The sequence below is a fragment of the Aspergillus alliaceus genome (genome assembly GCF_009176365.1).
Source record: "Aspergillus alliaceus strain CBS 536.65 unplaced genomic scaffold BDW43scaffold_22, whole genome shotgun sequence".
Classification (NCBI taxonomy): domain Eukaryota; kingdom Fungi; phylum Ascomycota; class Eurotiomycetes; order Eurotiales; family Aspergillaceae; genus Aspergillus; species Aspergillus alliaceus.
In genome coordinates this window covers 473,018-497,733 of record NW_022474705.1, presented here as the reverse complement: position 1 = coordinate 497,733, position 24,716 = coordinate 473,018, and the positions used below count along the sequence as shown (strand labels likewise).

The 24,716-nt window shown below is 50.0% G+C and overlaps 10 protein-coding genes across 10 annotated transcripts; 5 read left to right on the top strand and 5 right to left on the bottom strand.

Annotated features, from left to right (window-relative positions):
• Nucleotides 1-431: 431 nt before the first annotated feature.
• BDW43DRAFT_319725 (2OG-Fe dioxygenase family protein) lies at nt 432-1,448 on the top strand (the record flags this gene model as incomplete). Its single annotated transcript, XM_032048965.1, has 1 exon — nt 432-1,448. The coding sequence occupies one exon, from the start codon at nt 432-434 to the stop codon at nt 1,329-1,331; it is 900 nt and encodes a 299-aa protein (XP_031900383.1). The 3' UTR covers nt 1,332-1,448.
• Nucleotides 1,449-1,858: 410 nt separating this feature from the next.
• BDW43DRAFT_319723 (uncharacterized protein) lies at nt 1,859-2,590 on the bottom strand (the record flags this gene model as incomplete). Its single annotated transcript, XM_032048964.1, has 3 exons — nt 1,859-2,030; nt 2,079-2,341; nt 2,408-2,590. 3 exons carry the CDS (start codon nt 2,588-2,590, stop codon nt 1,925-1,927), a joined length of 552 nt encoding a protein of 183 aa, XP_031900382.1. The 3' UTR covers nt 1,859-1,924.
• Nucleotides 2,591-3,775: 1,185 nt separating this feature from the next.
• On the top strand, nt 3,776-5,649 carry BDW43DRAFT_311255 (Zn(II)2Cys6 transcription factor; the record flags this gene model as incomplete). Its single annotated transcript, XM_032047151.1, has 4 exons — nt 3,776-3,820; nt 3,881-4,043; nt 4,095-4,633; nt 4,687-5,649. 4 exons carry the CDS (start codon nt 3,776-3,778, stop codon nt 5,647-5,649), a joined length of 1,710 nt encoding a protein of 569 aa, XP_031900381.1.
• Nucleotides 5,650-5,689: 40 nt separating this feature from the next.
• Nucleotides 5,690-8,185, bottom strand: BDW43DRAFT_89622 (uncharacterized protein). The gene has a single exon (XM_032050667.1). The coding sequence runs from the start codon at nt 8,029-8,031 to the stop codon at nt 5,731-5,733; it is 2,301 nt and encodes a 766-aa protein (XP_031900380.1). The 5' UTR covers nt 8,032-8,185; the 3' UTR covers nt 5,690-5,730.
• A 3,600-nt stretch (nt 8,186-11,785) lies between these two features.
• Nucleotides 11,786-13,128, top strand: cap2 (F-actin-capping protein subunit beta). The gene is made up of 5 exons (XM_032041971.1): nt 11,786-11,874; nt 12,002-12,381; nt 12,455-12,724; nt 12,789-12,836; nt 12,886-13,128. The coding sequence occupies exons 1-5, from the start codon at nt 11,846-11,848 to the stop codon at nt 12,957-12,959; spliced, it is 801 nt and encodes a 266-aa protein (XP_031900379.1). The 5' UTR covers nt 11,786-11,845; the 3' UTR covers nt 12,960-13,128.
• Nucleotides 13,129-13,156: 28 nt separating this feature from the next.
• Nucleotides 13,157-14,132, bottom strand: BDW43DRAFT_276639 (mediator of RNA polymerase II transcription subunit 11). Its single transcript, XM_032041970.1, has 2 exons — nt 13,993-14,132; nt 13,157-13,888 (listed from the first exon to the last, which is right to left on the bottom strand). Exons 1-2 carry the CDS (start codon nt 14,074-14,076, stop codon nt 13,463-13,465), a joined length of 510 nt encoding a protein of 169 aa, XP_031900378.1. The 5' UTR covers nt 14,077-14,132; the 3' UTR covers nt 13,157-13,462.
• Nucleotides 14,133-14,381: 249 nt separating this feature from the next.
• Nucleotides 14,382-17,063, top strand: BDW43DRAFT_311250 (putative transcription initiation factor TFIID subunit; the record flags this gene model as incomplete). The annotated part of the gene is made up of 5 exons (XM_032047150.1): nt 14,382-14,558; nt 14,872-15,010; nt 15,065-15,108; nt 15,158-15,972; nt 16,022-17,063. The coding sequence occupies 5 exons, from the start codon at nt 14,382-14,384 to the stop codon at nt 17,061-17,063; spliced, it is 2,217 nt and encodes a 738-aa protein (XP_031900377.1).
• A 294-nt stretch (nt 17,064-17,357) lies between these two features.
• ppe1 (putative ribosomal protein/carboxylic ester hydrolase (Ppe1)) lies at nt 17,358-19,529 on the bottom strand. Its single transcript, XM_032050666.1, has 5 exons — nt 19,003-19,529; nt 18,392-18,879; nt 18,251-18,341; nt 17,915-18,168; nt 17,358-17,806 (listed from the first exon to the last, which is right to left on the bottom strand). The coding sequence occupies exons 1-5, from the start codon at nt 19,167-19,169 to the stop codon at nt 17,571-17,573; spliced, it is 1,236 nt and encodes a 411-aa protein (XP_031900376.1). The 5' UTR covers nt 19,170-19,529; the 3' UTR covers nt 17,358-17,570.
• Nucleotides 19,530-19,732: 203 nt separating this feature from the next.
• Nucleotides 19,733-22,065, top strand: BDW43DRAFT_89485 (uncharacterized protein). The gene is made up of 2 exons (XM_032050665.1): nt 19,733-20,348; nt 20,402-22,065. Exons 1-2 carry the CDS (start codon nt 20,172-20,174, stop codon nt 21,827-21,829), a joined length of 1,605 nt encoding a protein of 534 aa, XP_031900375.1. The 5' UTR covers nt 19,733-20,171; the 3' UTR covers nt 21,830-22,065.
• npl4 (nuclear protein localization protein 4) lies at nt 22,065-24,507 on the bottom strand (the record flags this gene model as incomplete). Its single annotated transcript, XM_032048963.1, has 4 exons — nt 22,065-22,614; nt 22,674-24,135; nt 24,199-24,329; nt 24,409-24,507. The coding sequence occupies 4 exons, from the start codon at nt 24,505-24,507 to the stop codon at nt 22,348-22,350; spliced, it is 1,959 nt and encodes a 652-aa protein (XP_031900374.1). The 3' UTR covers nt 22,065-22,347.
• Between the last annotated feature and the right edge of the window lie 209 nt (nt 24,508-24,716).

Below are 24,716 nucleotides of genomic sequence, written 5' to 3'. Positions count from 1 at the left end.
TATGCAAGGCGACTACATATGAAAAGCATAGCAAAACCTAGATCAAAAGCGTTGAGTCAGAATGCTGAGTTTCCGGGGTGTCCAAGGAAGTATATCTAAATAAAGCCGCATTTAGGACATATGACTTCACGACTTTTCTCCTACTAGTAAGTATGATTCCCAAATCCCAATGGTTTCCATGTATATGCGTAAGCTTACGAATTCCAAAGATCCACGGTGGGAATACAACGTAACACAGCGGGATTTCATATGATGTGAAGCTTTGGTGATACGCCTTGCCAACGCCCAGTTGGAAGTCTGGGATACCTACTGGACAATATAAGTATTTCCACATGTTCAGACAGATGACTTGTCAGTTCAAATCCTTTCTCGTTCCACCACTCCAGTCCTGTGCAAGTGACCTTTGCTCTCGCCATTGAACTTCAGCAAAAATGGCTATCCAACACATGAATCCAGAAGCCCGCGCTGTGATTGCTGAGCTCATTCGGCTCAGGGAAGGTTTCATCCAAAACCGTCTGATATTTGTTAAGAGTGACCGGATGATCCCTATACTTAAGGTCCTGGGGGCTACGGACGAGGACTTGGAAAATATGAAAACCGTGAGTGATAGTTTGTGTGATGATCCGACTCTCCCCTTCCGGAGAAGCAAGAACGGTCGGTTCTACTTCGACTTCGAGCAGTCCAAGCTCCGTCGCCTTGAGTTTCAGCCCTTTGCCCTGTCAGTGGAAGAGGATTTCGTACGTCATGATTCAGGAAAGATTCGTGAATTCGAAGAGGTCGATGGGAATCTACAAGGAAACACTGCCCTGCACGCTTTATTTATATTCAAGGCATTGATGTTCCACGGGATGTCCTTCAAGCAACGGCCCAAGCTTGACTACAGAACCGACAACTTCATTTGCACCCTATTCAACCTTCGAACAGTCACGAATAAGGACTTAGTCGGGGAGCCCGCTCTAGAAGGAGTCCACAGCGACGGGGTGGACTTCACCATGACCACCTATTTGGGCAGCGAGAATATGACGCGCGACAGCGCTGTGACATTCATTCATGACATTCGCGAGCAGAATGCCTTGCGCTGGAATGAGACCCATCCCGAATACAATCTCGGTAGCCATCAACATCGCGACTTCCTTGACACTTTGCTCTTTGTTGACCACGAGAGAAAGCACAGCCTATCGCCTGTGTATGCTGCTGATCCGGAGCGCTCTGCGACGAGAGACATGCTTATTTTCTTCACCCGCAAGCCGGTAGTGGAAGGGCATATTTCACATCCATATGATTCCCTTCAACCCCATCTATCGCTTCCCTTAGAGGTCCCATTAGTCTAACAACCCAACTTTTATTTGGTGTTGTATTGTGAACAGTACTTATGTTCGGGCTATTCCTCTTCTTATCACCTAAGATTAGAATCGTTTTACCCACCAGTGTATTCCTACACTACCAAGCTTGTTAGTCTCATTGAGTCTTGTGCCTTCCCTTCTCGTGGCTCCTGCATAGTGAGTTAATCTAGTGCGCCGTAAACAGAGCCCTAATTTGTAAGTGTCCTACATCACCCTAGTAGATGCTAGGCATAATTCCAGTATATATGTCAATTAACAGATAGCATAATAATTCCAACTGAATAGGGTGGACAATTTGCCCTTCCGTAAGCCCAAACGCCCCTGCAATGAGCGAGAGCATTCAAATAAACTTCTATAAAGTATAGCCCTGGAGCAAAGAAAACGTTGAATGGGTTTGAGGTACGTCTAAAGTAGCTATTAAACATTATTACGTGCCAGAACGGCGTATAATAAACCAAATCCTCACAATTCCTCCACATTGATCTGAAGTTTCCTATCTTTCCTAAACTAGTCATGAGCCATCAATATCATAAAAAGTCCGTACTGCCATATCCTATACAAAGGGCTTGTACCATCTTCCGTCACTTGGCACAGTTGAGTTCTATATCCTGAGACTTCTTCGAGGCTCCCTTCCGCATCTTATCAACAGCACGACACGACCAAACAAAATACCCGAAATGAATAATGCTATTCTACCATCAGCACAAGGACTGGGGACAGACAGAGCAAACCTACAGAGCAATAAAAGCCATAGCTGTACCGAAATGCTCGATATCGGCAACAGCCTTTCCATTACAGTTCGGCCTGCCATTGACGCCGCAACTATATCCGTCTCGGGTATAGTATGGGTTCATGAGCAAAAGGTATAAGGTCATAGAGATAACCAGCGCGGCCCACGCGAGGAGATCGAAGGTAACATAGATGGCTGGGTGGATGGGGACGGAAAGAGACAATTCAACGGAGGCTATTATCAGCGACCAGACAAAGGTATACTCGGTCTGGGGGTTTAACATCAGCAACTTCCCTGCTTAAGATATAGAGATATGGAGTCGTTAGATACTAACCGCTCCGGTGACGGGGCTGACCATCGAATTGCCCGCATCTTCCACTATTACCATGTCGCTGTCGAACATCGTTTGGGACCATCCGAACGCAATCAGCGCGGCGAGGGAGCTTATGGCCGCGACGGATCGTAGGAAAATCGAAGTACGCTGTGTGCACCACTTGTATGTGGCGGGAGATGCCATGGTTGCTATTTAACGGGCTATTCTTGTTGATTTGTCGAGTAAGTGTTGTCATCAGAAATAAGTTGACATTGCAGGATATGATTCTGAGACTCCTTGTGTTGTTCAAATAGATCTTTTGTGTTGTCGATCCTTTACGGATAGCATCAGCCAAGCCTAAGATACGAGGCAGAGCCACATGCCCACGGTGTAGATCACCACTCATATAGGGAAAATCCTAGGTGTGCACAGCCTACTGTGTTGCTTTTAGGGCCCCAGAATAGACCCAATTGTCTGAAATCTTTTTCGTTGGCTTTTTGTCCTGCCTACCATCGTGGGTCTCACATATACTTGATACCTATGAATCAAGGGCCTGAATATCAAACAATAATATATTTCTTAGTGGGTCAATAAACCGGAGGTCAGTCAATCTCTATCATATGCTTGAGCATGAGAGGCTACTACCCTAGTCAATGCCATAGTGGCATAAGACCTAGCATCATGTTAGCACCTGTTGTATACTTTGCGCACTATAATTCTCATCTAACAAAATATTTAGCAATAGAGCTGCGGGTGTGAAAAATAGGGCTTTCCGTTCGCCTAGCTGTGCTGGTATCTAAGCTTTACTGCGTGGTTATCAAGTGGTTGAATAACTAATGATACATACATCCCAATGGTATGCAGTTCACACTGTTATCCCGGTATATATTTCTTGAGGCTAAACACCATTTTTTTGTTAGATAATGTCAGAGCCTATGGGAGCCTAAGGCAGTAACCACGTGACCTGACCACAGCACCAAAGGAATCTCTGTATGATAGATTTAGACCTTAGGACAATCAATCCCATACACGTGAGCTATACCAGCTCCATTAGATAACACGTTGAAATCTTCTCATAGCTTCCCAACATTAGTCTTATATGTCTTTCTGGCATTTATTATTGATCCCTGTTTAAAGATAGTTATTTGTAGTTCTTGCAGCTATACAATATTACGATAATTCAATGGAGTCATAACAGTCAATCAAGACTGTCCAATAGGATTCACTACAATTACCCTTAAGGTTCCACTAAACAGTCTACGCCAACCCCGAATAAGAAGGAGAGGCAGGTGATGGCGAGGGAACCTAAAGGACAACGGTTATCTAAACCAACATCATACCTCGCTAACACATCCCTTTCTTCATCATGTCCTTGATAATTTAGACACCATGGGGTCTGGTCCTCCCAGCCGGAAGCGACGGCGGGAATTTACGGTGAGCTCTATGTCTATGGGATGACTACAATATCACCCCCGCTGATAGCTGCGCCGATAGGGCTGTTGGAGATGCCGTGCGCGCAAAGTGAAGTGCGACCAAAAATCACCGTGCTCGGCATGCCAACGCCTAGGCCTAGAGTGTGATAGCTCTAGTGCCCGACTCGTGTGGATCAACGGGAATGACTCCTACCGATCCACTGGTCGGCGGGATATGCACTGTGGTATGTCGCATCTTTTAGGCTTCTGTCAAGTGTGTCTCACCAGTGAACTAGAGCGTACATGGGCGAATCATAGCATCCTAAAATCAGATGTGGTTGATCTTCTGATCGAGAGATGTGACAGCGATATATCAGCTGAAAAGCAATGGCCTGGGACAGTCGATCACAATCCGTTTTCTGTCTTCTCAGTGCTGCCCTCCACATCGCTAATATCCTGTATAAATCAGGTTATGGCAAGTGGCGGTACGGACACTGCTCATGCAAATAGCGAGGATAGCTTCATTTTCCACCATTACGTCCACTACGTCGCATCAGTCATGATGCCATTTGAACATCCCTGCAACCCATGGAAGAAGTACTATCCCGCAGTCTCGTTACAATACATCTTACCCGAACAGAAATCCTTGTATCATGCTCTATTATCTCATGCTGCCTTTAACCTTGCTCACTTGGGGTTCGACAAAACCAGGATGTTGCGTCTAGCTACCAGGAACTACAACATATCTATTCAGCACTTGAACAACAGCATCCAGACTCTAGGAAGCGACTACAGCGGCACACTAGCTGCAATTCTAACACTCATGATGGCAGAAGTATGTGATATATTCCCTGCTGAGCCTAATGAAACTAATAACCCGCCGTTCAGGTCTACAGTGGGCAATCCAGTAATTGGAAACACCACCTACAGGGAGCCTGGGCTTTTCTCCTGGATTCTATGAATACGGAGCCGTGGAATGAGTCACAATTCGCCTGCTTTTCTACCCAAAGTCTACTTATTGTTCGAATTATCAGCGGCACATGCGCAAATGGCAGTAACACCTCTACCCTGATGCTCACTCCCGACTTACAATCGGCCTGTACTGTTCCTGAAATGATCACTCCATCAGAGCCAGCTGAAATCAATCTGATTCCTTCAACATCAAATTCCGAACTCGCTTTCGCGACCTCCATTCTGTCTACTCCGCAATTCGGATTCACAATTGGAGCCCAGAGGTCTCTCCTCGAATGCATTTCCGCCATCACCACCGTCAGCCAGCAGATGGCATCTGGTGCATTTGACACCACCCCATTTGTCATCGACAGCATTATCTCACGGATCATAGCCCGCCTAGAGCTCCACCGAGAACAAACCAACGAAGTCTCCCCACTCTATGAAATTACTCCAGCGTTCAAAGAGATCGACCGTCCCGGTAATCAAGTACAGGACCTAGCACGGTACCAGCTCAACGCATTCCTCTACGCGACGTACATCTATCTGTACCGAGCGCTATTGGATGTTCCGCCGAGGCGTGTCACTACTTACGTAACACTGACCTTCCAAAATATTGCAGCCTTCTATGCCCAGAGCAGCGGGAACCTGTCTCTATGGCCAGCTTTTATCGCGGCGGTAGAAGCGTATACAGAGCCAGATATGGTGTCGGCGCAGATGTGGCTGGAGCATTCGGGACAGTTTGGACTAGGGAATAGACTAGAGGTTAAGCGGATTATTGAGGAGGTGTGGCGAAGGAGGGAGGAGGCACATATAGGGAGGGCAATAGACAAAGGTCGTATAGCAGTTGATTGGAGGGAAGTAGCGGGTGATCTCGGGATTGATATTTTGCTAGTTTAACAGCGATATGAACGAATTTTATTTAGCTTCGCAGTATCTTTGTATGAAGGAATGGGCCGTATGACCATGACAATCTAATGATCAAAGTCTAGCAAGATGATCTGTAAACCGCTTCCCACCGTCTGCGGTCAGCAAGTTCTTCTCCACCTTACCAGTCGGCGTTCTTTTCATCTCGGTCACGATCTCAATCACTGTAGGTACACGCTGCCGACCCATATGCTGCCTCGACCATTGCCACAACGCCTCCTCATCTACTCCACTACCATCCCGCAACTTAACCGCCACCTTGAGATCGTCCTCCGTCCCCAGACCCAGACTGCTCGGGATCGCAAACGCAGCGACAATCTCAACATCAGGATGTTGAAGAAACTCCTCCTCAACTTCAGTGGCGTTGATATTCTCCCCCCGTCGTCGTATGATATCCTTCATCCGGCCGAGAAAATACACGTTCCCCTGTTCATCCACCTTGGCTATATCCCCCGTGTGCAGCCACATATTGGCATAGACCTTCATTGTACTAACGGAGTCATTATAATAACCCTGAAAAAACGCGTTGGGGTTATCGCACCGCAGCAATAACTGCCCCGGCGTATTAGGCGGCAGAGACTCATCTTCCGAGTTCGCGATGCGCAACTGATACCCAGGACGCAGGACACCACAGGAGCCCGGAACCAGGTGACCCTGCTGCACGATAGGGATGCTTGCCTCAACACTACCGTACAATGTATGTAAGGGATGTCCAAAGCGGCGCTCGTAGTCCTCCGCGAATGCGGGGATCGGGACGCCCCAGGCGAGACGGACTCGGTGATCGCGGTCCCCCGGGCTCGGTGGTTGCTTGTAGATTAGGGCGAGGGTGGCGCCCATGAAATCGTAGACTGTTGCTTGGGTTTCGCGGATCTCGTCCCAGAAGCTGGTTGCGGTGAATCGTGGGGAGAGCGCTGCTGTGGCTCCTAGGAGGAGTGCGGGTATGACCGTGAGTGCGGTTGCGTCGGCGTGGAAGAGGGGGAAGGGGCAGTAGAGGACGTCGTTGGGGCGGAGGTTGTAGCTTTCGATAAGGTTTGTGGCTTGGATTATGAAGTATTCGTGGGAGAGGATGCATGGTTTGGATTTGCCTGTCGTGCCGCTTGTGTAAAGGAATGCGGAGGTGGTGGCTGGTGTTGCTGTGAAAGCTTCATAGAGGGGGGGCTCCTGATTATAGAGCTTTGATAAGTCGTGGTCGTTGCTGCTTCCTCGGATCCATAGCTTGTGGTGTGTGGATGCGTCGGTTGCTTGTATCAGATGGACGAATTCGCGGTCTATGATCGCTACCGTTGCGTCTGCGACAGAGACGGCATGGTTTAATGTTGTCAACCGCCAGTCTGTGTTGATGGGCACCCATACGGCGCCGAGGCGGTTTGTGGCCATCCATGTATGCACCATCTCTACGCTGTTTCTCATCATAACCAGAACTCGATCACCGGCTTGTACACCAAGGCCTCGAAGCCCACCAGATAGAGCGGCCACACTCCGGTCAAAATCGAGGAATGTGATATCCTGGCCCTGACACCGCAGAAACACCCTATTGGGAGACTCTTCAATGGCCATCCTAAGCGCGGTATTGATATCTCGGACCTGATGATGAACACGCCTCCTACCAGTGAAGTTCTTAAACGCATCAGCAGCTTCTATCCTTGAAAAACAGTAACTAGCGGCGTTAATCTCCTCATGTAGCGCAACCTCCATGTTCGGGAATACCGCTCTCTCCAACGACATTTTAAGACTGGAAGAAGCCGCCCTCGGCAGAGTCGCCAGCTCCAATGCCAACTGCTCAGCTCGAGCCTTCGGATCCTGCGCTATCTCACTGACAAGGCCTATAGACAACGCCTCCTGTACCTCGACAGTCCGACCGAGAATCAGAAGTTCCTTGGCCTTGAGCAAGCCCACCTTATGGGACAGTCTCAGAGATATACCCCCGGTCACCGCATGGCCGAGCGTCACTTCAGGGAACCTGAACTTGGCACCGGGGCCTGCTATGACGAAGTCGGCGGCGAGGGCGATTTCTGCGCCTCCGCCTACTGCATAGCCTTGTACTGCGGCTACTACGATCGCGGACGAGGACGAGGTAAGTCGGGTGATGTTTTGGAGGTGGTTGAACGCGACGCGAAGTTCCTCTGAGGATCTGGTTTTTGGAGCTAGGGTTTCTTTAAGATCTTCCCCTGCACAGAATGATAGATTGCCAGCGCCTTCGAGAAGCATGATGTGTGTGTTTGCGTGGCTTCGTAGAGCGTTGGTTAATTCGATGAGAAGGGTTTGGTTTATTGCGTTGAGACGCTCAGGTCGGTTGAGGGTGATTTTAACGATATTTGGTGATGGATGCGAGACAATGATGGTTTTGAAGGACATCGTAACTTGAAAAGAATCCTGATTAATTAAAGCGATAGAATTGTCGTAGGATATCCCACTCTCCGTGGGTGTCTTTTATATTGGTTCGGACCTGGAATTCGCGGGGAGTGCCCAGACAAATATAGGGCAACTCATAGCGAGACGCATGTACGAGGTCTGATCGATCGTCAATCGTACCTAATTTCACGAAACATCAGCGGCTGGAACTACCATTCAATTTTACTGTTGGGTCTTACTCTTCCCTGTTGTTCAATTCATACAGTGAGCTGGGATTCTGCCGGTATAGGCCTAGCTGTGGCACACTGTCCACCCTGGGCAACCCTCTTCTAGGTCAGATAGCTATGATAAATAGACACGTAAAGCAAAAATATATTGGGTAATCGAATTTTGCTTGCCAGGGTTGAATCACTATCAAGTAAGCCGCGATTTAACTAGGGGTCCACAATTCGATGTAGATGCCATCTGGAGAGGCAGATACCAAGCGCCTGTCTGACCTATATGATACGATGGCAATATATACACTAAACCACATTGATCGTAGCTATAGAAACTTGATACACAACATCGATATACATAAATTCTAAGCAGAATTGAAATTAGCTGTCCAAGTACTTACTATCCTGCAATCTGAAGATATCCCCTTGAATTACAATGTGAAGTCGCAGAGGGGAAAAGGAGACTTGGATCAGGAATTGAACCTTGCAGGACTGCAATTGATTTCAGATGATTTCTCAGCAACTGTCAGCATATATGATGTCCTTCGTCCTGAAGATAGTAATTCATTCCCAACGGGATTTGAAGGCCTGGAACTTTGAATGACGAAGCCCTACACACCCTCTTTCAAAGACGGGGAGAAGACTCGAAAAGCACCAACTTTTCGCGAGGTTAAGCCCAGAGAAACTGCTCAGTGGCCCATTCACTGTCCCCAGGGAACAAGACAGCAATTCGAATATTATCCCCAACGTGAGGGTACCCCTTTGGGGGCCCCAGAAGCCTAACGCCTCGCCGGATTGGCAGCTCCCCCGATGATGCTAACGGCGCTTCAAATTTCAGGACGGGAGACGATAAAATATCGCTTATCAGCCCATGTCGCAGATGCAAACATGCGATTATCTGCGGAATGCTAGCTATGAGTCCTTCCTTGAAATAACTGTCGCTGGCAGATGTGACGTTGAGAGCATATCTCCATCCTCCCCCTATACTTGTCCACGGCTCTTTGCTAGACACGCTGGCTAGTCGTGGGCGTGGTAATTCCCCACGCATAGTACATTTAAGAGAAAAACCTTTGCGATGGATCTCATATCGATTCATTTTGATACCTTGCCGTAGGACGCGGCATATCTGTCTTGGAATTTCCTTGATATACGCCACAAGCTCAAGCCCAGTAATGAGTGAACTGTCCTCAAAGGATGCTCGGAACAGTGCCACGGTACCGGTAAACTCTTCACTATGCGTAACCACCGTAAGGTATTCGCTGTGGCCACCTTTGTACTTGTCAAGGCTGAGAAGCTCACTTTCATACATTTGTACCAAATCAGTATCTGAACTAGAGGGAGAATTCGGATCGGGCTTGAGAAGCGATTCGGATATATGGATTGATCGATCTTCGCTGCTTCTCCACATACTCATCCATTCGTAGTCGGTGAAGGACTTTAACAGGGCTGGTACCCCCTTGGTAGTGAGCCCTCCGCCAGATCCCAAGACTTGCGCGTTGGCTCCAAACTCGACATTTTCAAATACAATATCCAAATGCTTTTTTGTTTCAGCAACAAATTTGCCCTGCGGGGTAAGTGGATACACGCGGAGCTTTTTCCATCCTGGAAACAAGCTCTGGCTACTGGGCGCTGAAGAGACCCATGAGGGCTCGGAAGAAGATGTCAAAAGAGTCAATTGGCCTTCGAATATCTTCGATAGGAGCTCACGTTCCAGGAGGGTCCGGCGTGTTGGCCCAACAAATGAAGGTGGAATCGTGTCAGGGACTGTAGGCACAAGTGCAAGGTTCATAATCGAAGCATTGTTTGGCTCTTCCAGTTGAATATGGGTTGGACGTGTAAGGTTGTTGAGAGATCTGTCCGTTTCTTTTGCAAAGTTTGGATGGGACAGTTTCGGTCTATCATGGGGAACAAACAGTCTTCGAAGCTTTTGAAATGCAGCTGATATCCGTCTGGTTGCTTTAGCTTTGGGCTTAGTTGGTGGAACATTGCCTAGTTGCACAACTTCGGTAACCCGACTAGCCCGATTCCTACGTTTAACGGGCACTTTGAAGTTCCTCGCCATTAGTGGCGCTGTCTTAAGTGAGGTATCGGACAAGCCCACTCTCACATCCTTCCTTACTGTATGTGCCACGGCCATCACTTCCTCATTCACTTCTTCCAAGATACTATACTCGTTTGAAACGCATGATATAGGCGAGCTAGGCACCGAGGGTATTGGCACTGGTTCAAGAGAAGGCTTCGAGGGATTAGAAGATTCACAGTTTTTCTTTTTTTTACCGGATAGAGAGTCATCACTTTTTAGCTCAAAACGACTTCTTTCTACTCTCCGGTGAAAGTTCTCTTCTGCGGAGAGAATAGACTTGTCGTCTGTTATTTCCGCAACAAGAGGTCTGTCGACGACCCCAGACAGCCCATCGTCGATCGAGGCTTCAGTGTCAGGAGTTGTCTGCTCTTGATACGAGGACGATGCTGCTTTGATATATGGAGGATGAAGAACCCGGCCTTCAGAGGTATGAGGGCGAGATAAAGGCAGGGGTGGGAGGCTATCCAGATTGCGTTCAGACCAGCTTTCGTCTTCCATTCCATCTAAAGAGCCCTCCACAGAAGGAAGGGAGCCTATTATTGGAGAAGGATGGAGTTCTAAATCTGTACTTGGTTCCCTGAGAAACGAAACAGGAGAATCAAACTCGCCCTTTTGCTTTTCCTTTCGGGGTAAATGAGTGAGTGTAGGTGAGCCGTCGCCATCTGTGTCTGACTCGTCGTAATAATTGGTTTCAAATAATTCTAAAAGCTTCGTGGCCTTGCGTGAAGTGCTCTCTTTTGACTGAAACCAGTCAGCGGTTCCATGAGGGTTGAAGGATGCGAAGGCCTCCTTTGAGCTGGGCAGGCTCTCATAATCGGATATGGTCTTGTCGTCCATTCTCGAATCAGACTGTCACGCAGAATCTTCATGAGGAGCTAGTGCCAAATCACTTGTTTGAGCGAAGAAGTGGGCAAGAAGGATCTTATGGTGGGGTCGAAAATTAAGTGGTAGTTTTCACGGGGCTGATGAAAAGTGACGAAGTATCCAGTCAACCTAAGCCATCTTCTATATTCTGATAGGTAAAGCTGTCTGGGATCATTCTACTAACGAGTCCCTCAAGCTTGCATAAGCACAGCCTTCCATCTACCCTCCTCGGTAAGTGTGATTGGGCGTTGTTCGTAGAGATGCTCCATTAGTGTTGCCGATCAACATCTTCTTTTTCATTCCGTTAATATAGTACTTAGCGGCTGAAAGCATAGCTGCACAAGATCCTCTCAAGGAAGACGTCAAGGTTTGAATGAAAAAGCATAGTCCTCACGAAATCGTTGATGCTGGTCGTTAGTGATTTTTGGAATCGAATAGGACAAGCCCGAGCAAACACCAGACATTCAAAAGTAATGAGAGATATCAATATAGGGCTGCCGTACAACTCCTGCCTGGGGTTTTAAAGTTAAGATCAATTGCCACGGCGGTACGCCACTCGACCACGCACCTCCGTTTCAGCCAAGTTGGGATGGGTCTGGAGAACGGAAGTAAACAACAACACCATCCAGACCTCAGCTGAAGCTTACCAACCATGGCTGACGCTCAATTTGACAGTGCGCTGTAAGTATGCCTTGTCCATGAATCCACAAATCTAAAACCTGCATTCTATACCGCTCCCAACCAAGGATTCTCAGCCCAACCCCCATACCCCACCTCAAGCCGGGGAGCTGACCGTAATTGCAACCAGCGACCTTCTGCGGCGTTTGAACCCCCGCGACACAAAGCAAAACCTTCAAGCGATTACGTCTATCGTTCCAGACCTAACCGAAGATCTCCTATCTTCCGTGGATCAGCCCCTCGAGATCCGACGCTGCCCAAAGACCAACCGTGACTACCTACTCTGCGATTACAACCGTGACGGTGACAGCTACCGATCTCCTTGGAGTAACGAATTTGATCCTCCCCTGGACGATGGCACTGTTCCCAGTGAGAGGGTGAGAAAGCTCGAAGTGGCGGCTAATGAGGCTTTCGACGTCTACCGGGAGCTGTACTATGAGGGGGGTGTAGGCAGCGTCTACTTCTGGGATTTGGATGATGGATTTGCCGGTGTCATACTGTTGAAGAAGGGTGGGTGATCAATTCTGCGCCTGGATGAACCGAGCGGAACTATGAGGAGAGGCCTTGTGCTGATATGTCTCAGGGGTAACACCGGGTGCGAAGAGCTCAGGAGAATGGGACAGCATCCATGTATTTGAAGCTACTGATCGGGCTCGCATGTCCCACTACAAGCTTACCAGCACTGTTATCCTTCACCTGGCCAACGAGACTGAATCCCTAGGAGAGATGGACCTGAGCGGTAACATGACTCGACAGGTGGAGGTAGACTTGCCTGTCGAGTCCGATGCGAGCCACGTCGCTAATGTCGGTCGTCTCGTTGAGGACATGGAGTTGAAGATGAGAAATTTGCTGCGTATGTCTTCTGGTTTTTGACTTGCGATGCCTGCCATGGGACCCCCCACTAACTCCGTATACAGAGGAGGTCTACTTTGGCAAAGCCAAGGATGTCGTGGGCGAACTCCGGAGTAAGTTTCCCTTATCTAGAGGATCGCAATTATGTACTAAGTGTTGCAGGTCTGGCCTCCTTGTCGGAAGCAAGCAAAGACCGCGCTACCCAGCGAGAGATGATTATGTCCATGCACAGGTAGTCACTGGTGACTGCTCTAGCTGCCTAGCTACCGTGGTGGTCACAGTAGCGATACCTTGTGTATCTTCGACTTTTGCGTCTTCCAACATTGCACTTATAGCTTATTGTATGTAGATTCGAGATAAGGTTCCTGGAGATCTAGCACTCATTATTTGGATATTTCTCGCTCATTAAGAGTAGCCAGCTTGTAGTCAACGTATATACACGCGCCCGAAATTCTTTGGCCGAAGGTGATTTTATTTTCTACGCAAAAAACCCTTGATAATGGTCAAATCTTTCATTCAATGGCTCTGGGTATCATAAATTCCTTGACTCGAGGCGAGCTTTCAGCAAGACAGTTAAAAAGAAAGTTGAACGGTGAGAATCAGACATAACCTCCCCAGATAGACTGCTGCGCATAGAGTGAAGGTGGCAAAGGAAGCTAGCATATCGCAGCGTCCATTTTTTCTTATCATAGGAGTCATCCGTCACCTTGTAAAGAGAAAAAAGAGTCGAACTAAGTGGTCAATCAACCTCCATGCCTTCATGACTACTCTCCCCCTTCATCCCAGGATTGCTGATCTGCTCCACAAATCCTCTTGCAGCAGCCCATAGCTCCGCCTCCTTGTCCTTGCCTACAGTATCCTTTCGGCTGTTAAGCCAACTGACATCCAACGGGTTCGCCGCCCCCGCCGCTCCCCCACTCGCGCCAGGCAGATCGCCTGTCCGGGAAGTAGCGTCCGGCGCAAGTATAGAAGCCTCTTCTAAGGCATAGACCTGACGGCGTAGTCGCACGTCAATGGACGACAAGAGAGCAAAGTACTGAGAGGTAGCTTCTTTGAACCGGGCTTTGTGGGAATCGAGGGTGTTGTCACCTGGCGAGTCGCCCGATCTGGCGTTGGTGAGGGCTTGGATCGCGAGGCCAGCAGAGTGAATTAGTCTTGCCACGTCCTGTAGTTGTGAAGCATGAGTGAGCAATTGGGCCTTTTACGACGGTCTAGCCACTTGTCGTTCGAAGCACCGATTCTCCGCTCGGTTGTCGATGCACCTCTTACCTTGTCCACTTCATTCAATTGGCGTATCCTATCCGCCGGTGTAAAAATTGGATCTGGTTTCCCGGATCCTTTACTATCCGCCATTGTTGCGTTTGCGTATGATCTAGGGACAGAAATCCGGTCGCAAAGGTAATACCCCCCGTCTAGAACCTCAGACATGAAGATGCGAAGGCTCTCGTCACGTGTGGACTGGGGAACATTAAAAATCGGATTATATAAGCTGGTGGATGCCACCGCTAATCCTAATTACGCATAGCGCAATATCAGAACGTGACGCCGCAAAAGCTCCCGTTTACTTGCACCTTCCCCATCCCTCTGCTCACTATCTTCCCATCTTCGCCCCTCGGGTTAGGCATCCGTCGCCTTTCTGAACGAAATATCCTAGGGCTATGTCTGCACCAGGTGGGGCCCCGAGCCCTGTGCCGCGAAGTGGAAGCATGGGACCCGGTGGAATGTCAATGCCTCAGCAGTCGATGGGTGGTGCTACGACCCCAGTTGCGCCGACGCCGGGTCCCCCTCCACCTCCTCCAAGTGGAGCGATGTCGCAGCAGAATTTGAATCAGATAGTAAGTAGTTGCTATATCATTATACTTGAATGTTCAGTGATGTGTTACGTGGTATATGGCTCTCCACAGTCCGTAAATCATAGATGTGGAGCTTTCTATACCATTTGTGTTATAATCGTTTCATTTCAAGTTGCACATTCTTTTTCCGTTACCCTTGCGCCGAGTTGGGGTCATATATATGGCAATCTGTCTTGCCCCTGTACATAGGATTTAAATTAGTTCTGTGCTTAATTTTGCCCTTGTGGTTACTATTTGAAGGACAGCTTCCCACATACCTCTGCTGCCACTCCTATGCTGACATTCTTCGTCTTAGGTCATCGACTACCTGGCCAAGAAAGGCTATAGCCGTACTGAGGCCATGCTCCGCATGGAATCAGCTAATCAGGAAATCGATGGACGTCCTTTACCTCCCCTTGGAGAAGATGCACGTCCCAAGTATAGGCTTGGTTTCGGTCAGCTAGATATCTTATGCTAGACTTAGTACAAAGTAACTAACGTGATTACAGATCTGCTCAAGGTCTGGGTTGAAGACAACCTGGATTTATATAAGGTATGCTTACTGTTCATACGAAGTGAAGACTACTTCTGACCCTCGGCAGCCGGAGCTTAGACGCGTTCTTTGGCCGCTCTTTGTCTACTCTTTTCTCAACATGGTCACCTCTTTTTATCCTCAAGATGCGAAGCAGTTTTTTGACGTTAACAAGAACCTCTTCCTGCCCGAACACACTGAAGATGTGCGCGCCTTAGAGCCAATCGCTCTACCAGAGCATGTCCAGAACAGCTCGACGGCTAAACTGTACCGCGGAAACAAATACCGCATTGTTCTTAGCAATCCAGCATTCTCAAACCTGATGCAATTCCTCGAGAGCAAGCAAAAGGAAGGCGGCTCTGTCATGTCGGCCATTCTCAGCAGCTACTGCACTGTTATTACTAAGGAGCGTGCCGTCGATGACAGATTTAGCTTCGCTGCCATGCTGGGTCAAGCCGGCGCGGGCCAGACGTTTCCTACCGAAGACGAAGGTATACCTGGTCACCATCCTGGTTCTGCCTATACAGGAGATAATCCGGCTATGGCCGGAACCTTGCCTAGGCTCAGGCTTGGAAAGCTTCCGATGGAACAGAACCTCGAAACCGACGTCAGAGGCGAGCTTGCCGACGAAGATGTTAAGAACCCACCGGCCCCGGGTCAGAATACTCTCGTCCAGGAATTTGATCATATGATTAAAAAGGAGGATGAGGACGAAGCCCCAACTCGCGCTGACATTCCTTATCCGCCATCAACAGCTCGTGACGTGGCGATGGAGGTTCAGAAAGTCAAAGAGAACCGCGATAGATTTCGGATAGAAGGAAGAACCGGTGGTGTTGGACCAGCTGTCAGCGTTTGCATGTTTACGTTCCACAATACTTATGACGGGTGAGCTACCTGGGTCGGATCTTGGACTTCAATGGCTAATCGTTCTCAGGATTAATTGCCTCGACTTTTCGGATGACAATATGCTCGTTGCAGCTGGCATGCAAGAGTCTTATATTCGTGTCTGGAGCCTAGACGGAAAGAGGATTCCATCAACCTATGAGAGTATAGATGATGCACCGTCAAATTCTCGCCGCCTTATTGGACACTCCGGGCCGGTGTATGCTGTAGCATTCGCTCCGTCCACCACACGCACGGATAACGCCATAGCACCAACAAATGTTCGCTGGCTTCTTTCGTCTTCGGCAGACAAGACCATTAGGCTTTGGTCTTTGGATCTATGGCAGTGCATGGTCGTGTATAAGGGACATGACGAACCCGTCTGGGATCTTCAGTGGGGCCCCTATGGCCACTATTTTGCCTCCGGAGGCCATGATAAAACTGCTCGTCTCTGGGTTACGGACCATATCCGTCAGCAACGTATCTTCGTGGGACATGACCAAGATGTGGACTGCATCTGCTTCCACCCGAACTCTGCCTACATCTTTACTGGTAGCTCAGACCATACGGTACGCATGTGGGCTGTGACTACGGGTAATGCAGTTCGTATGTTCACCGGTCACACCGGTAACATTACAGCCCTTGCATGTAGCCGAGATGGGAAGCTTCTCGCGTCCGCAGATGATCATGGATCTATTCTTCTGTGGGATCTCGCACCCGGGAGACTGCTGAAGCGCATGCGTGGTCACGGAAAGGGCGGAATCTGGTCTCTAAGCTGGAGCGTGGAGTCCACTGTCCTGGTGTCCGGTGGCGCTGATGGAACAGTCCGCGTGTGGGATGTCACTGGCCCCGCCCACGAGTCCACGCAAGGACGTGTGGTTGGCGAGGGTGGTGCAGGAACTAAGGTCGATGGAGGTAGTGCTCCAACCGCCGGCACACAAGCTTCAAGCTCCGTTGCTCCCAAGAAGAAAGGTAAAGATGTGGTAGTCACACCGGACCAAATCAGCGCCTTCCCGACCAAGAAGAGCCCCGTCTACAAAGTGAAATTCACCAACATGAATCTGATCATTGCTGGAGGCGCTTATCTCCCTTAACTGTTATGCAAAGCGGCGCCCGATACCCGGTTTTTCTTTTCTTGTTTTATCCCCTTCTATTGTTAAAACTTATCCACGGTTTACGGCATTATTTCGGAACATATTTATGGTCACATGCATTTGGTGGCTGGAATCTTCTAGATGGCGTCCTGGCTTATTTCAGATGGGATGGTGTTGGTGGCCGTTGCAATTTATCAAAATCAACCTGTATCAAACGTCATATTTAGATCCTGCTCGGGATTCGCAGACTGAATATCTAGGGATGTTGCCCATAATCATATGGTATTTCTTCCATGTCAATCGACTGTGTACCAGTATAAAGTGGACAAGGTCGCAAAGAGTGCTCCAATTCTAATACCAAGCAACAGATGCTACCGCTCTAAGCTTATCAACATCAACATAAATATTCTAATGGTATTCGTAAAATCTTTGTACACTCGCACGCTGTATCGATATAATAATCAACACGATACAAACAGCCGAAACCCTGCCATCTATGCCAGCCATCTATGGTTTATGAAAAGAGCCCTGTCCCTTCCCAAACGGCGGTGGGAAGGGCGGAACAGCCCCAGCCCCCTGCTTCATGGCTGTCGAGGCCTGCATATCCGCCACCTTAGGCGGCAGGATCAAACCACTTCTATCATTCCTCTTGTAAAAGTCTACCAGAACCTGAGCCGTCTTGACCGGCTGATCCTCCTGTATGAAGTGGCCCGCTTCCGGGAAGACCTGAAGCTGGTATTTACCTTGAATTGTGCCCGTTAGTTCATGGTACATATTCCGGGAGTGGTTGAGCAGGGCATGATTCACAAAGGATGTGCGGGAAAGGGGAAAGGGGGAGGTGGGATGTATACCTTGCATTTGTCCAATCATCAATTCTTTATCCAGTCGATCTGTTCCAGCTAGGAGAAGTAGTTTGCCCCCGCGCGCTTCGAGGAACTTTTTACTTAGGCCGACGAACCAGTTCTCCCAGAAGGGTTTGGTTTCTGCTAGGTTGGTTCGCCAGACCCATGGTTTAGAGGGGTCGGTTGGCGCGGTTTCTTCGTACAGGAGGGAGGGTACGGAGACTCGGGCGGAGGTTCGGTTGCGGATTGTGCGGGAGCGAGTGCTGGTTTTGTTAGGATTTAGTCCGCATATGATACTTGTGGATAAGATATGTTGGACAAGGAGCATGAAGGTGATGAACGTACTGCCATTCGATGCCCGATGGAAGAGAGGGGAACCTAGAGGGCCGTGTAGAGAGGTACTTCTCCATACTTTGGAGAGCGTCCATTGCTGAACCTATGCTCGAACAGTTAGTCTGATCAACCAGACGAATCGAATCGGCCTACCTTCGACCACATCCAAGACCGCATAAGCCAGCACCTTCGGCCCTAGCTCGCCCTTCTTCGCTACGTCGGTGACGACCGCTCCGCCTAAGCTGTGTCCTACCAGGATGATGTCAGGTAGACTCTCCCAGTCCATCTTCGACTGTGTCTCGCGGACAACGAATACCAGGTCCCGATTCAACGTTTCCAGACTTAAATCTAGCTCAATGGTGTTGTCTCCGCTCCCCGAGACTGTTGTTGTTTGGCCGTGATCCCGCGCATCGAGAGAGAGGATCCCCGCTTTGGGGAGGATCTTCCGGATTTCCTCGGCGCAGGTCGCGAAGGAGAGACCCGATGATCCGGCGCCGTGGTGCATGACGAATAGCGGGCCCGAGTTCGTCGGCGGTGTCAGGTAGACATGGTGCGTTATGCGGGCGGAGTCCGTCTCCTGGACGAGGAAGAGTTCCTGGGTGAAGAAGTCGGACCAGTTCAGGGTTTCGGTGGAATTGGATCTGAGGTGTGTTAGCATTAGAAGCTATAACTACAGCAATTGCACTCCGCGACAGAGTAGCAATCCCAGCGTCGCGTGGACAAAAGTGACTGTGCCATAAGCAGCACAGGGTGAATATACTTACCCCCGCGATCTGGCGAATAGCTGCCGGCTGGGCGAGGGAACCACCGTCCCCGTCGACGAGGCGGACTCGGAATCATCTTCGTCGCGGGGGTGCATGGGGATCGGTGGGGCCTCGGGGGGTAGCTTGGCCAGCTTTGCTTTGGCAAAGGATTTCTGCAGTTCACTCATGGATGTGGGTTATGTATGGGATGTTCGCCGGGGGATCGGGTTCCTTTTTCCTGCGGTGGGATGGACGGGAGCTCATGTGGGGTGGTGGTGGATGATCGGCAGGATGGGGTACCGTATGATTTGAATTGGCTTGGTACGTGAATGCGTCTTTGATAGACTGGACAGTTTTATCTCTATTGCACAAGGGAGTGCCTGAGGCCAATGAACGAGCAGACAGCGGATATTAGTTTCTTGTTAGTACTCAAAGAGAGGACGATTGTTGAGGTCCGGGCAGAAACCGCGATGCCTCAGGCCAGCAGCCATCCCCGGTGACGTCACAGCCATGGCAAAGGGATTGCGGAGATGGTTATGGTGAGTTTCAATTGATTGTCAAGAAGCAGCAAAGTGATAGCCCAATTTTTAGGTCCCAGGGAAAGTGTAGATCATTCGTGAATCCCTCGATCTTCAGTGCCGAAGAATACGATTGTCGGGAGTATAATTTGAGGCTGTCAAGGGCATTGCGTGATCATCTGACTTGATCGCCCCTATCTCTAGTCTAGACCCTACATCATTCTAAAATAACCAGACGTCAGTACCACCGATTGGAAAAGAAGCCACTTAGGGTGTTTCCAGAAGGTCCCCTAGTTGGTTGGAGTCTGTGAGATGCTCCATCCGTGGTTAAGCCGACATGAGCAATCGATGACTTCACCAGCCATTCCAGAGCTGCATGTCCATCCTCTTCCTACATGGATGCGGATGCTTGATTATTAGACACCCGCATTCGGCCCTTGAAGCCAGACTTCTTGTCCTGCAATCCTGGTCGACATATTTCTGGAGGCGCATGTCCTCGAGATGACGTCACCCCAGCTCTGAAGAACTTCGGCATCCCGATTATTGTCCATTCGATTGATCGTCGTCTTCTTTCCAATCCCTCTTCATTGAAAGGGTCCACTCTATGAACCTCCATATATCCTTCCCCCATTGATAGACAACGCCTGTCAGCTCACACAACAATAGGACACAATGGTAGCATTGTGGAATAAGAAAAAGGACGGCCAGGAAAGGGAGGAATCCCAGACCCCGGATGAGGAAGGGGGTTCTGCCAGATATTCTCGTGAGCAACACTATCGAGAGCCAGATGAACGCACAAGACTGCTTCCCCGCGAAAATCCCGCATATCTGAGACCCGATGATCCTGCAGTAAGTAGCTCAAACTACACCTACAACATCGCCATGCTAACAAGCAACCCCAGGTCTCCCCGTATAACCTCTGGAGCGTGCGCGCTCTCCGAGGGCTCTCATCTCTCTTCCTCGTACTAAGCTTCATCTGGTGGACCTTCCTACTTGTCTCCATCTTCGTCAGCCCGCCCATGATGCACACCCGCGGGTCCGGTTTCTTCAGCTTCGCATACACCACACTAACCGTCGGCTACCTGGTCATCGCGCTCCTGTTCTTCTCCGTCCCCTCAAAGCCCATGACAATATGCGGCGCCATCCTCTCCGCCTTCCTCCTCGTGGACATGTGCATCATCCTCAGCGTAGGACGCATCCGCATCGAAGAAGGCTGGGTGGGCATCGCCTCCGTTGTCTGGGCGACCTTCATCTCCATCTACGCCATCGCACAGAACCGCTACGTAGCATGGGGCAAGAAAGAAGAAGAAGAGCGCCTAACCGGCCGCGAAGAGACACGCCGACCCCTCCGCGAATGGCTCGCCGTGCTCATCGCAACAATCATAATGGCCGTGCTAGCACTCGTCTCCATCCTCTTCACAGCAACGCTAATCCTTCGCATCCAAGACGCCTCCCTCCCCACTCCAGGCAAGAAATACTACGTCAACGGCAACAACTACCAGGTGCATCTCAACTGCATCGGTAATCCCGGCAGCAAAACCCCCTCCGGGGAAAAGATCCCCACCATCCTCCTAGAAGGCAGCGACGGCCCCGTCGAACACACCCTGCAGCCCTTCATCGATGACGCGTACCGCAACGGCTCTATCGAGCGCTACTGCTACTGGGACCGGCCGGGCTACGCCTTCTCCGACAACGCTCCGTCCCCTTACTCGGCCGGCATGGCGTCCGATGCCCTCTCCGAGGCGCTGGCGCTGGCCGGCGAAGAGGGGCCCTGGGTGCTGGTGTCGGCAGGCGTGGGCGCCATCTACAGCCGCATCTTCGCCAGTAGGCATCTCCTCGAGGTCGACGGGATCATGCTCATTGATGCCCTGCATGAAGATTACCTGGATAACCTCGGGTCGCCGGGGCGGGGCTTCCTCCTCTGGATTCGCGGCGTGCTGTCACCTCTTGGCCTGGACCGGCTTGCCGGCGCTATCTTTAAGGGCCGCTCGCGGGAAGACCGGGTCATCGGTCGGAGCGCGTATCAAACGGCCAAGGTCATTAGGGCGAAGTTGCAGGAGAATCTGGTGGCTAAGTCGATGACTGCGTCGGAGATTCAGACCGCGCGTCATGTCCAGATGCCTTCTACGCCATTGACGGTTATTAGTTCTGGGGTGGAGGTGCGGAAGAGTGAGAAGTGGAGGAAGACGCAGGAGGAGTTGTCGAAGGTGACCAAGAATCTGAAGCACTGGGATGTGGTACGGGGGGCACCGCATGAAGTGTGGCGGTCGGCTGAGGGTCGGGAGATCGTGGAAAAAAGGTTGAGGCAGATGGTCAAGGGGAAAAAGTAGGGTTGTTTTGATATTTGTTTCATTGTGGTTGTATTGTATTGTATGTACTTTGTTGGTTACCTTTTTTTTCTCGGGCTTCTTGTGTTTTGTGCACCCCTTTCTGTTTGTTATTCTCCTTATAAGTATGGTGATTTTTACGGTCTAGTCTGGTGTAATCCACGTATTGTAGTCTGCTTCAATGCGATGATACTCGACACGATCTCAGATGTTTGTAAATACTTGAGCAACGTAGATTCATTTCATCCGTACCATCTAATACACCTGCGCTATATTCACAATAGTTTTGTCCTCACATGCGGATACCTAAACCTGTCGAAATATATGCATGGGTTTGGCGGAGATCGGGGATGGGAGGCGCCATGGTCCTCTGGTAAAACACGTCGGAAAACACTGCAGCGTCAGAGACACGTTGCTCAATCGATGGCGTAGTCTAGGCCAGGGCGTCCGATGACATGACAGCTTCTGGTGTGGATGATTCGACCGGGGGGGGATGTGGCTACGCGGCTCGGACCGAGCAGTCACTCTAGACTAGCTCCCTTGAACCTCTTAGCAAGCTGTTCACTTTCTGATTTTGGAGACTCAGGCCTTGAGGGGAATAAACGTTTTCCGGTTTGGGGCACTGGGCGTGGAGAATCGGCCGAATTCAGCCAGGGGCGCTTAGGGGGGCGCTCACCACTTTCCTGAAGAATTGTGACCAACGTCGCCCACCCGGGGGTGTGTATCAACTGAACTCCGTCTGCAGGGTCATGCTTTGTCGCAACGCGGCCGAGCAGTGCTTCTTCCTCCTGTTGTTATGTCAGAGTCTGCGGGGGTTAAGAGACCAGTTCGAGGTGTATCCGCCTACCTTGCTGAATGTAGACAGAGAGTGAAGGAAGCATAGGAGATGGAAATCGGACACGGCTCGGATTGCCTTGTCAGGATCACCGTGGAAGACAAGCTTCTGAGCGACGTGGCGGAGCTCCTGGCTTTCACCGATAACTTCGCGATTCTCGATTGGGAATTTACCTTCAACAAAAAGCGGGGATGATTCCGTTGGGAAGCCGTGAGTTAAGGTGACGAAAAGATACTCAACAGGGAAAGCTGGCTTTGCGTTTTGCTGCGCGCTGACACCATACTCGTTAATCTTGCGGTAAAAGACTTCAGGTATATATCGTGACTTGTTCTCAGTGTCGTCCTCTTCCGACTGTACCAGCATGACCGAGGGCTCCGCAGAAGGCTCAACGATGTCTGCTCGAACCATCTCAACGGCTGCAACCGACGCTTGGTAAGCGCTCACCGTTATAGCGCCTTCTTCGTCTCCGCTGAGAACACAGGTGACGAAATTGGAACCAAACCGGCCAGATCGGCTCCACTTCGTCGCTTTCGGATATTGGGCTTGTAACCGCGACGCAAATATAACCTCTAGGGATGAAAGGTAGTACGAATCTATGTGTCGTTTGCAGATAACTGAACCGTCTCCTTGCCCAGCATCTAGCAAGTCAGTGAAGATGACTCCGACTTTCTCAAGGCCACACAGGCGTGCGACCTCGTCTACTTCCTTTTCATTCTGCCACTCATGAAGCGTAACCCCGTCAATCTCATCCACTTGCGGTGGCTCATAGATTGCTTGAACCACAGCTTTGACTCCCAGAGGAACCTCGGTGTACTCTTCGTAGGTACCGTAAAGGAAGCCCAATCGCTGAGCACCCGACTTACGCCAGAAGTCGAGCAACGAGTTGATGAGATCAGGTGAAGCAAACTCCACATGGTCTACCGTCCGAAATTCCTGGGGCTGCAAGCTAATGGCACTCGGTTGGCACTTGGTACAGATCCCCTCGGGCCACGGCGGATGTCCAGACGGGCAATCTCGTCGTACTCGGTAGTATGGTTCGCTCAGCGGAGGCATGAAAGAGCTCTTGAGCTCGGCCTTGTTGGTTGCGGCATTGATCTTTCGCAAATACGAGTGGAACGACAAATGCTTGATCTTCTTCTCTGCAAGATATTTTGGATCATAGGGCTCCAGCGGCATGCAATAATCGCACATGCCTTTGGGGCCATGCTTGCACATCTTCATATCACGGTTACGCTTAATTTTCCCATCTTTCTTGTCCAACGCATCATCCAGCGGTGACTGCTGGACCACATCCCAGGGGTTTTTGATTATAGCGGTCGGCGAGGTAGGTTGAGGGCGGATCGCAACAGTTTCGGTTTGCGGGACGGGGGCCCCGTTCAGGCGCCGAGAGGATTCATTCTTAGCATAGCCATTTGCAGCACCATCCTGTAAGCTTTGCTTTTCTTTGTAGCCAAGATACAACTTGTCTCCATGTCTAGTACCAAGTATTAGCAAGTCCACCGACGGTAGGGGTACCGCCCTTCACTCGCTAACTGACCCTAGACCAACACTCTCAAGAGCAATACCCTCGAGACCATCCAAGTATCTTTCATCACTACCAGTACCTATAGGCCTGTTGGATAGGCTGATCGAAGATGGCTCAGTGTCCGGAGGGAGGTGCTCTAAAATCTATAGATGGAGCAGTTAGCGTTCCGTCAGCTACCGTTGGGACACAATTTCGCTGTTAACATGGATTCCAAGTACGTGCCTTCTGCTTGAGCGATGGAAAGAGTTCTTGTGGGCTGACTGTCAGCCGGAACTGACCGTTTCGGCTTTCAAATCTCAGAACGATCGGCCGGGACGCCATGGGGAGCGGAGTTGGCGTTTAACAGTGGTCAAATGCGAGGTGGTAGTGGCGTTTGTATGTATTGCTCACTATGAGTAGGTAGAGAAATTGGTTAAGCTCATGAAACCATAACGATGGGAAAGCACAAGGTAGGTATAGTGAGGCGGGGGTGGGAGTGAGGACGAGATGTGAGATGAGAGTAAGAAAAGAGAGCACAGGTAGAGGAGAAG